The sequence below is a fragment of the Lissotriton vulgaris genome, chromosome 8 (genome assembly GCF_964263255.1).
Source record: "Lissotriton vulgaris chromosome 8, aLisVul1.2, whole genome shotgun sequence".
NCBI classification, from domain to species: domain Eukaryota; kingdom Metazoa; phylum Chordata; class Amphibia; order Caudata; family Salamandridae; genus Lissotriton; species Lissotriton vulgaris.
The window spans coordinates 1,184,050,777-1,184,062,847 of record NC_141696.1 but is presented as its reverse complement, the minus strand read 5'-3'; the positions used below and the strand labels follow the sequence as shown (position 1 = coordinate 1,184,062,847).

The 12,071-nt window shown below is 43.5% G+C and overlaps 1 protein-coding gene across 1 annotated transcript in view; it reads left to right on the top strand.

The window, feature by feature from the left end:
• LOC147698470 (fibrinogen-like protein 1) overlaps positions 1-7,674 on the top strand; it is a 203,073-nt gene extending 195,399 nt beyond the window's left edge. The window contains exon 8 of the mRNA XM_086933449.1: positions 7,257-7,674. Within this exon, the coding sequence (XP_086789575.1) occupies positions 7,257-7,437 (181 nt within the window). The 3' untranslated portion in view covers positions 7,438-7,674. The remainder of the gene's footprint in view (positions 1-7,256) is intronic.
• The last annotated feature ends 4,397 nt before the right edge of the window (positions 7,675-12,071 follow it).

Sequence of the window (12,071 nt, the reverse complement as noted above, 5' to 3'; positions counted from 1 at the left end):
CGCCTAGACCAGCTGCCATAGAAAGGAAACCTGTGGACAGGAAATCTGAGTAAGCAGAATGAAGAACCCTGAAGGCATGTGTGAATCAAACAAAAATAATGCAAACATTAAATGCAGGTCCACAAAGCAGTTATGAAAAGGCAGGAGTTCGAAAATTGAGAATGACAATACAACTACCCATCCCGCTGACAGGAGAAAACAGGACACCTTTGCATGGTGGAAAACTATTGCTAAAATACAAAGCCAAGAGGGGGAACCCCCAGTTGACAAATATGAGAGACAATGGCAAAACAGACGGCAAATGGAAAGTTAACTAGCGCGTGGCATAGCAATAGAAAACAATGAACATGGCACACATGCACAGTGTAACAACCAAAATTACAGTTGTGTAGAAAAGCTACTTATTCCCTCAACCACATAATAGTGATAACAAGAGACAACAAGAACCATAAAAGGCCAGAACCTCAAAGTCAAGTAGGGCCTGCATCCACTTCAATCAGCAAATACGATTTGTCCTCCAGTAATGATTCAAGATCAGCTGGCTAAATAAAGACAATGGCTTTCCCTTGGGAGACAATTTTAAACTTGGGAGGCTCCACAAAGGATGATTGAATAGACTTATCTGTGAAAGACTTGCTGAGGGATAGAAGACCTTTCTGACGTTGGTCTGTGTCTCTGGCATAATATTAGGGGATCAATATCTTTGATCCTTTCAAAGAAATAGTTTTGCTCCTCATATGAGAGAGGATTAGTTCCGTATGTTGAAGCCGCTGTGGTTTGAAAGTCAGAGGTCTCGAAGAGGAAGCATTTTTAGGTTATTTGGTGTGGATCTTGTGAGCACGTTTTAGCTCAGACCTTTGTTGAAAGCTATATTGATCATCGCAGGTAACCATGATTCCAGAAAGGCGACTGTGGAGGTTGCCTTGTCCTGTGCACCACATATACGCAGATTGCTGTGTCTGTTCCGGTCCTCCAAGTCGGTGATGCCCCTTCTCATTGCAGCAATTAACTCCATCGGTGCGGCGCATTTTCCCGCTGTGCGCTGAAGACTTGAAAATCCCGCGGTTCATGACGAGCTCAGCTCGTCATGAGCGTACGAGAGGTGTACTTCATGACGAGCTGAGCTCGTCATCAGCGTCAAAGGGGTTAAGGCTTCCGATTTATGGACTTGCTTCTCCTGGAGGAAGTTGTGATCTTCCACTATACTAATCCTACTCTCCGCATTCAAGAGCTTGATGCTTAGGTCTTTAAGTTCTCTCCACATTCCAGTGACCTCCACCTGCACGAGGTCAGTATTAGTTTATGTACTCTGGGTAATATTGTAAACAGAGTTCAGCTTTTTCAGAACTGTCTCCAAGGTAGAAGGTTCATCCAATTTCTCCTTTACTGGCGAATTTGGAATCGGAGGATGCTGTTTGGTCCTTTTCAGTTCTTTATCCTTTCCAGACTTGGAATCTCACATTTTTAATTATACCGTAAGATCCTAGTAAGTGACAAAATTAGGAGAACGCCAAGGAGCACTAAGTACAGCGCGTGTAAAGCCAGCTGCGCAGACCAACCACACCGGACTGGAGCACGTGAGAGTGCAGATTGTTGAGATCCTTAGGCACATAAATAAATAAATATTAAAGTCGGGCACCGGCTGGTAAAAGAATGATGACCAATAGATTGAATAACTCCTGGTCTGAAAGGAACGACGTATCCAAGGAATAATTTTAGACAGAGGGAAAACGTGTGACAAGAGCCAACAGTTTGTTATTAGTAATAGGCTCCCCAGTAGAAATTATAGGCTTTGAGATTTGTGGTCTTGATCAGTTATTTTTATAGGAATTTGTAATTTATGCATTTGGGTGTTGCAGAGATTAATGCTACACATCTCATGGGGTTTTCTCACGCAGGAAACTGCGGCTGAAACGGCGATAATGGGCTTGATAATATGCCGTAGAGAATTCCAATAGAAGTCCATGTTAACACCAGATCATGGGCTTCTATTGGAATTCTCAAGGGCATATTATCAAGCCCATTATCGCTGCTTTAGCGCCAGTTTCCTGCCACTAAAGCGGCTATAATTTTAAAGCCGTTCCTTGATGATATGCCCCGTTGTTTTTCCTCCCCTAAACCTTAAAGATGCAAGAATGTTCGTTGATCAATCCGGTAGCACTTGTTTTCCATCTTGCTGTCGGTTTGGCTAGTCCTGTTGCCTTGGCAATTTTAGTAGTTATGGTAAATGGCATGTCAGTGGTCAGACTACTAAACGTACTTTCAGTTTGTTAATGATATCCACCTTTTTCCTTTTTGAGTGGGTTGGTAGCAATGTTGAGAGAAGTGCCAACCTTATATAGCTTGGCCTAACTAAACACTTCAACCAAAGTAAAGTTTCCAAATTTTAGGGTACAGTCACCAAGACTCTTTTTATAACTGCTGAGGAATATCCATTCATCAAATAAAGCAAGTTACTGCCTGAATCGGCATTATATCCCATTAGGTATTTCAGTGGGCACATTTCATTGATAGATTGCTCAACAAACACTTTAGTAGCTCCTGGGAACTGAGAAACTATATTGAGTTTCATTGATTTTGCTAGTGAGTGGGCAATGTTTGTATGCAAATGTGGGTATTTGGGGGTGCAGATTTGTATGTTTGTGAATGTTGGTTTGAAATGAGGGGTTGTACCCTGTTTCTATCATATGGTGCAAGTTAAAATTGTCCTCTGTACTTGTGTCCATGAGTTTACCGTGACGGGTTTATCCTTAACTGTGGTTTTAGTTTATGCAAAGTTTGTGTGATAGTCACTGGGAGCCAAACGTGGCCTGGGTTACATGTTTATGTGGGCCTTCTATTGTGCTAATAAGGTATTTAGATTAGTTGGGATTTAAAAGTGAGATTAGGAGACATTGTTTATATTGATCAGCACTTCTTGTTGAGGACTCTTTCGCACCAGTTAACCTGAGTGGCTACCCTTACTGATGTGCAACGAAAATTATATGTCTTTACTGACTGTTAATGCAGCTCCAAATATCTGGCAACTGTTTTGGTAGTTAGGTAATATACCATGAAGAGTTGCAGTAACTCTTAATTTCTTTATTATTAAACATATTTTTTCTGTTGTGTGCTGGGTAAATGGTAATAAGTTTCAGTTAAAGATTCTTTGTTGTTTTGTGCCCTGACCATTGCTTGCTCATTTCAATAATCTATGTCTGAGTTAATAGGTCATTCAAATCTTTAAATTCACTTCCCAGGCAAAGGTGTTTTCATTCGATGACCGTGTGTTTTTCGAATGTCACTTTTTGGCTGGAACCTTCATATCCTTGTTTTCTGTAACTGGGTCAGTGTTTACCCTAACTGGGTTTTCTATAAGTGGTTGGGCCGGTTAGGCACCAAGAAAACTGGTCTCGGGGGAGGAGCCAAGATGGCCGACAGGACGGACGTGTAGGCTCCCGGCTCCGCGAGCCTCTCACTTCCGCACCGTCATCCTGCTATTAATCCTGAGTAAATGTTGCGGTGCCACGATGGATTAAACGCGCTGCTTGCAACCGCGTTCTTCCGAGGTCTCTGCTTGCTGTTTGGACGGAGATCTCGCTGCGCAAGCCGACTGCCGTTGCTACCCCTGGACCTTGCTCTGATCGCCGCTGCTGACCCTGCTATACCGGTGTCCGTAGGACGGCTTGTGGAGGCGCCGATGTTCGAGGTAGCGCTGCTGCCTACAGAGGGAGACGGTGTGGCCCTTTCCCGATCCGGTGAGATTCCCTGCTTGGTGGCGATGTGTACTGGCGGGACAGGATCCCTTCCCCCGTCGCCTGTCTTTGTTGTGTTGTGGATGGGCTGAGTCGACTCCATCTTGCGGTGCCTTCTCTGCCTGAGAGCAGCCTAATGGTCCGGCGGCGAAGCGGCGCTCATTGTGCGCCGTTCTGAACAGTGAGCCGTGCTTTTACCGGCGCCCCTGCCTGATGCTTTTTGATACCGACATCGCCCCTCTCCCTCCGCTGTGATCCTATTGAGGTGGTGAGGATGGCGCCGGTCTCTAAAGACGGGGAGGAGAGCGCTTCTCTGTCCCCGGTATGCCCTGTCCCGCCTGCCCTTGCCCACCATGACGGACCGACGACGTCGACCCAAGGCTCGTTTGGTATGGAACTGCAGCGGGTCCTGAATTATGGCGATATTCTGGGGGCCATTGCGGACTTAAGGACTACATTCCAGCAGAACGCTCGACAGCTGGGTCGCAAGATTGACGAGGCGACATTTGCACTGGGGCGCCTGAGGCGATCTGGCTCCTTGCCGCCTACAAATGCTCCTGAAATGGATACTGTGTTTCAGCAGGCGTATACAGTGCGGCGGGCGATCCCTGGCTACAATGCCTCGGATCTACCCGTCGGTGGAGACTCGGCTACATTGTCTCCCCCCACCCCGAGACCTGAGACTCTGCCTCTGCAGTCGCTGCCTTTGCATCGCTTGCTGACTCCTCGGTTGTTGGTCCTCCCTGCTGCTCTGGCCCCCGGAGCCTCTTCTCTTCATCGACTAAGTGTGCTTCCTCCTGTAAGCGTTGAAACGCTCGTCTTTTTTGACACTGGACATACTGGTGAATGGGGGCATCCATTCCATCCTCTTATGCTTCTTCTTCATCGGGGACGGCCATCTTGGTTCTTTGTTCTGCTTTTGGCTTGCTTTCAGCGGTGGCCATGTCTGGAAGGTTTTCAACGCTCAGGCCAGGGTTGACGGCATTCTTTGCGCTGATTTTGTTTGCTTGGCTGGCGGAGACCCGGACTGGACTATTATCTTGGAATTTCTTAATATGCTCTGTGTAATGTTTTTCCCCACATAAGGTTGTAACTGATGGGCACATTTGCTGATTCATGTCTATGGGGTGGGGATTCCTGTGGACAGGCAGTCCGGGGGTAAGTGCCGATGGAGACGTCTCCACTATGTTTTATTTGTTCTGCTGGTTAGTACCTGGACTGTACCACTCTTTGGATGCGCTGAGAGGCTATAGTAGTGCTATCATTCTTCACCTACGGCTGCAATTTACTTATTCTTATGTGGGTTATAGTTGATGGGGCGTAGATTTGGTGCGGGCTGGGTGTCCGGGTTTAAGTGTTCCTGGCCCTCCTCCGGGCTTCTGTCTTTTATGGGAGTTTAGATTAGGATTTTCTTCTCTTACTCTCTATATTTCAGGTATTATTGCACTTCTTTTTTCCTTTCTTCTCTTCTTCTTGTACTAAATTTCGGGTTTATTGGGCGACAGACACACTGCTGGGGGGGGTAGGCCGTAGCCTCTGCATGCGTGTAGGTTGGGGGGTTGGGGGAGGGGTTTTTGGTTTTCTAGTTTCGGTTTCTATGGTGCCTTGTTTTTTCTTCCTTTTTATTTTTCTCTTTACTCCATCTTGGGTCTGTGTTGGGACTGAGAGCGGGCGGGTGGAGGTGAACTTCAGTTAGGTTGTGAGTCCTATTACCCCTGTTGTTCACATTTTGAGCCCCCAGGCCGCCTGCGGGAACTTGACTCTTGGGTTGTTGAACTGTATGGTGGAAGTACCGCTATTGTTACGCTTACACCTCCACGGACCCTGCTTCTTTAACCTTAGTTTTGATTTTGCATTAAAACAGGAAAGTCGGACTTAAATGATTGCAACAAAAAACCTTTAAAAATTAACCTTCAATGCTCCTGAGACACGATACCACGTTGTTTTACAGTGTAACTATCAATGTTTGCCTACGATCCTCATGTGCTATTGTGTCGCCGTAATGCATGCGCCAGTGCTTCAACAGTTTTCGTGGCCGGCCTTATGGTTGTAGGCCCGTATTTGTACTTTTATTACTGCACAATAAAGGTTTTCAAAAATTAAAAAAAAAAAAAAAAAGAAAACTGGTCTCTTGGAGACTGTGTGTGTTCTTTTTTGTTTTTCATTTGTGTGTGGTTTAGCAGACTCACTATAACCTAAGAAACGTTGGGGCTGATTTAGAGTTTGGCAGAGAGGGTACTTCATTGCAAAGGTGACAAAATACTCTCGCCGCCACACTGAAGGTCCCTCTGCCTGATTTACAGACAAGTGTAACTTAAGTATGTCAGCATCGGAGACTACTCCTACACCATTGTTGAGATACTCCTTCGATGGCCCGATGTAGTAAGAGCTGTTGGAGGTTTGGCTGTTCAGCCGCTCACCCATTTTAGAGTGGGTTATCAAATGGGCAGGTTTTCACTGTCCATCACTGCTAGATAAATCCTGCACTGTCCATCACTGCTGGGTAAAACCTAGTAGGAAGGGGCAGTGAAAACTAAACAATGGCCCCTACACCATGGGAACACCTCACTTGGTGTGGGGATCATTAGGTTTTGTATTAAAAAAAATCTAAATCCCACTTTCGGATTTTCTTTAGGTCGATCTTAGGCAGCGTGCATGCACTGTCTGCAAGACCTGTTGTTATCTCCTCTATTAGCTCTTGGCATGCCCATGAATTGCCATTTGTTCGCTGTTGTGCCATTTTTGAAACACAAGGTTTTTATTGGTGCATTGGGTCTGATTCTCCCGCCTTTGCGTGCTTGAGTCACGCCCAGGAGATTTCACTCATTGTTTGCTTGCGTTGGCCAGCCCAATGCATCCGCGGTTGCTCCTGGTCATCCTGATCTGCCTTTTTATTTTGTAGGCTATCAGCATCGTTTTAGGCTTTCAGGCCATTTTACGGAGCAATGCTCTGTTCGGCACCTGCAAAGTGGCAATTTCTGTCTGGTAGCTGTTGAGCTATGTCAATAGCTCTAACTCAAATAAATGCGAGACCTATTGCATTTCTGATGCTTGTTTTGAAAATACAAACACATGTTAACCCCTTCGATGCTGATGACGAGCTCAGCTCGTCATCAGCCACGGGGGCGTGTGCGGATGACGAGCTGAGCTCGTCATGTAACGCGGCTTTTGTAAAAAAGCTGCGCAGAGCAAAAATGACCGCAGCAGCGATGCGGTTAGAAGCTTGACGGGCAGTACCGTCATGCTGAGCCGTCAATCAAACTTTTTAAATCCATTAACAGGAACCTCTGTGACAGCAGTTCCTGCTAATGTTAAGAGATACCTTCTGGGCTGGCAGATATGATAAATTTGGAGTATGGTTACTAAATCAGGGCGACTGAGTATTTAACTTCTTCACCCTGACTGAGTGAATAAAATACTCCGATATCGAAATCAGACTGTATTATAATAAAGATGTAGGTTGCATTTTGTTGGCATGTTTCCCGACAAGCCTCCTTCATGTCTTCCCCTATCTGCTTCCAGGTGCCATGCAGCTAACCTCAACGGAGTATACTACAAGAATGGAAACTACAGCGGCGCCTATGACAATGGGGTGATATGGTCAACTTGGCGAGGACTTTGGTACTCACTCAAATATGCAGCAATGAAGATTAGACCACCATCTTTCCTCCAGGCAGGAAGTGGAAATGGCATGAATACCTAAGGCAAATGTCACAAGTACTCTCTAGAGATACTCTAAATGTAGTCTCACCTGTCAAATAAGCAGAGGAACAAGCAGCATGCACTTACGTCAGTGGTGGAAGACCATCAAGTCACCAGGTTTGGTTGCAGGATAAGATGGCTTGTCATACTTGTACGATGGCTGGTGTTTTACTATATACATCTAATTGTTGTGGCTAACAAGGTGCATATAAAATTACTTTAAGCAATTCTTAAACAATTGAATCACTCGAGTTTTTCATTTGACGCGCTTTATAGTTTTGCTTGCTCTTGCGTACTTTGACTCTCTGTTTTAATCCCAAACCTGGGTTTACACACTGAGTCTGATTCACAGTGTCAAAGGCATATGAAAATCTAGTTTGGAGGCACAAATTAGCTTAATTTAAGATGCAGGCTATACAGAAAAGGTGACGTGCACTTGTAAACATTTTACTCGCGCCCAATTTTACCTCACAATGAAGGTGTGCTGCGCATGCGTATATCCTACAAGAGGGGTGGACTCTGGGCATTCCAGGATATAATTTCCCCTGGTAAATTTAGGGAAACCCTGGTATTCTCAAACTCCTCTTTGTCATCTTCTCCCGTGGAAATATTTGAAATGTAGTCCTGTTAAGAGCAGGAGTACATTCATTTCCAAGATGGGAATGGAAAGGGAACACCACCCAAAATTGGCAGGGTTTAGCCGATGCGGTTTCTACAAAGGAAGAAATATGTCAACATGCAGGAGAAAAATGTGACATTGAAGGAAGACAATGGCACCATGCGTAATGCTACAAAGAATCATGTATGCAGCACTGCCTCCAAACTGAAGAAGAAAAAACTTTCCCGAAACATTTCTAAGGAGAATACCGGAATCCTGTGAAAGACCGTACTTATATTTCAATAGCTTTATTGTGCCCTGTTAGAGCGTGTATTACGGTTAGGTTAAGAATGATATACTAAAATATTTAATATAAGTAAAAAAGGACTATTAATACATTTCAGAAAAAATGAATTATTAATAAAAAACAAATGTGTTAATTGAAAATGTAAGATCGAGGTAGGGTCTATGGAGTGGGGGGGGGGGGGGGGGAGGGGGGGAATAATGAAACCTTACCTTGACAATGTCAATGGCTGTCAATATAGTGCCCCTGCCATAATGTTGCAAAACAGTCTGCACGGTCAAAATACGTATAATAGGGAGCCTAACCAATTAAACAAACATTGGCAAAGCCAATAGGTCTTGCTTTCACAATGTTAGTTTAAAGTTCTAGCCTTCTTACGTTTCCTTCTAATCTCGTTTAGAATGTTACATACAACATTTAAAAAAAATTTTTTTTTGCATTTAGGGCCGAATCTACCTGCAAGCAGGTTGCAAACATCAGGTGCAAACTGTACACTTAATGTTTGCAATATGGCTTTCATTTTTTGATGCAAACTACTAGTACATAGCCAATTTGCAGAGCGTCTCAAAACAACCTACCTAATGGATAATAATTACGAGGTCGCTTTTTGCAACCGCTCCAATTGGTTATTAACAACGGGCTAGAAGCTTTCAAGGGAGAGCAGACCTCCATTCCTGCCTTCCCCAAAGGAGACCTTGTTTTTTAAAGTTGCTCATGTACCCTAGACTACTGTCTTTTACCCCAATACTAACCAACATGATTCACAAAGTTTTGCGAACCAGAGACCACCCCAACAAAGGTGTTAGCATATGGTTCCAAACCTCTAATACATATCATTGCACATGGCAACTAGAGGTAAAGCACATTTCATTCCTCCTCCTAACTGCGATTCAGAATGAGGAGCAGAACCCCTTATGCCAGTCATGAGACTTCATAGAGACAAGTCTCCCACAGATTCCAGTACAGTCCTCTTCCGTGCAGCTGGTCCTCCCTCAAAGGATGGAACCGTGCGGTTGCCTTTTGTGTCCTCGAGATCGTGCAGACAGACAGACAGCCAACTGACTGCTGCAGAATATTTCAGTCGCTTGCTGCAAGTGACTATCGGAATAAACTTCAGTCCTTTTCACAGAAAGACTTCAGACTTCCACTTCTTCTTCTCTTCTGGTCACTTCTAAAGTCAAGAAGTATACTGACGAGCTAGTGATAAGGTGCAATTTTTATCTAGTACACTAGCCAACGATTGGCATCTTTTCTAAGCCCAATTGATTTTCCCACCACTATACCTCCTACTTTTTCAACAATTCATGCCTCACTTGACAGAAAACCATCCTGGAACCCTTTGTTCAAAATGGCAGAAGTCAGGTTACCTCACTACAGCCCCTAGTCCCCTCTTCTTGTTTTGAGGACAGTCTTCCCCTCTACTAGAAGCAGAAACGAATCTTGGATTGCCCCTGATGGAAATTTCCTTCCACACAAGGCTCTTCCTGCCATTTTCATGTCAAACACATGGTCTCAGTCTGAGCCCTTCATGAAACCATCCAGATAAGATAAGAGCTAGGGATTGCAATTTCAGTGTTCCATTCTTTAGAAGCTTGTCTGTTATTGTATTGCAGAGAAACTTCTTACAGCTCATCGGGATTCCAGTTACTGTTACCAGGGAAATGAAACACAACAGAACTGGTTTATTACTGTCTGGTTTCCAAGCAGTGCAAAGTACTTTTCACCGTAGAAATCGATTTTTGAAGAGAAATAGAAATAATATGTTTATAATATTTTTCTAGCCAACATTGTGAAAATTGACCTATAATCAGAAATCAACCTTTCCATATGAGAATACCACCTTACTTACACAGTGAAAAGAGTTTTGTAACTACTGACTATAGAAACATACTTTTCCTTATTATAAAGCATGTCCCACTCTCATAAAGTAATCCATCAGCCCTGTGGGCTAAAGGGCACACTTAAGGCGGACTTGCCTAATGAGAAGGTTTTACTGTATGGCAGAGCACTTTCATCTCATATTTTATGGGCAGAATACTGCACAATCAGATTAAATGACAATTTCACAGTGCCTAGAGTCTTCAACCAACTCAAAAGCAAATACACAGGCACAGAATCTAGGGCAACCAAAGAGAAAAGGCAATGTTGCTGTCTGCCTACTACCATCCCATCGCCGACCTCTGGTGGCCCCACACCTGCAGGTGTCTCTCAGTCTCCACAGGTGCATCTAACATTGTTATGGAGGCTACAGGTCTCCTTAAGGGCTTATTATCCCATTGTTTGGCCTTCTACATATCCAGCAGATAAAAGGGGTGGTGCCACCGGCATCGGCTTGTTTCTTTCTTTAGCCACTCATATTTCAAACTTCCTTTGACGTCTGTAATATTACCAGAGATAGATCTTGTAAGATCTGTATCTGCATGCCATTAAATGTAATCACAATGTTTAATGAAAGATTTACCATCAATTATTTGTCCTCAAATTGATATACCTGGGCCAGTACATCAAGTATGTATTTTCATCTTACACTACTGGGTGGAACTCAAAGTGCCACGTCTATTTAGATGGGGTTGTCCCCTGCTCACTCGAGGATGACAACGAAGAGGGCTTGCACATATTAGATATTTCCTGGCATCAGATTTTCTTTTAAGGTCCACCTGCTTCTCTTGCAGTATCATGCTCTTTTCTTTCATAAAGAATTTTAAAGCTATGATTTGATTCTATTCCAGGGACCGCTCGTTTTACTGATCCATTCCCATCTTCTGTACCTACTTTGGGTAGTGGTTAATCCTTATAATCTTCATTTGGCTAACAATCTACTATTTGTTTTATGCCATGTTTTCTGAAGCACATCCTACTACAATCTACTGTTTGGGTACGAGTGTACAATGGAAAAAAAGGTTGCCCAAGGCTAGGCGATGGACTAGAGCTAATATTGACAAAGAAACCAATGGACAAGATACAAACAATAAACTATGGTATAGTGGTATCGCAGGAAAATCTCGCGCTTGATGTGTCTATTTTTCGGAACCAGATTTCCAGAGTGCATCTTTATCATTTTATTTGGAAACCGTTGCAACTCTGTGAGGAACAACATGCCTCATACCTAATGCAGAGACTTATTAAGCCCGCTGCTTGCCGCTATCAGTGGGCCAGTTATATTAGGAGCTCACCACCAGCTGCTTTGTTATTAAAACAATCCTACATTTTCTCTATAAATTACCTTATGTATAGTAAAAATTAAGTGAAATACCTGCAGCGCCAGTCCTAACAAGGACATTCTAACCTTGATGACTATTGGAAGTCCAGACCTTCAGGCAAATAACTTTTAGTACTTCCAAAGGTATTTTACTAACAAGATTCTAACTGTGAAGGATCCCTGAGGCAAAGCCGAAACGCGTGTAGTGTGTGTATAATTGACCGCCAGTTCATGTAAATGTTTTTGTGTGGTATCTATTCCCAAACAAATGTTATTGTTAACTACTCTCAGATCAAGTCAATTCAAACAATGTATCGCAGAGAACAAGCACAACAACAATGATTGCATTACTTGGTTAGCACTGCTATCTATACTTAATTCATGATTATCAATTTATGCCAAGAAATGTACTTTAAATATATACAGAAAAATGCCTATATAAAATATTTGACAATTTTTCTATAAATTAAATGACTGAATATCCAATCTCTGTATGTCATAGTTTATTGTATGTATCGTGGGGCATATTATCAA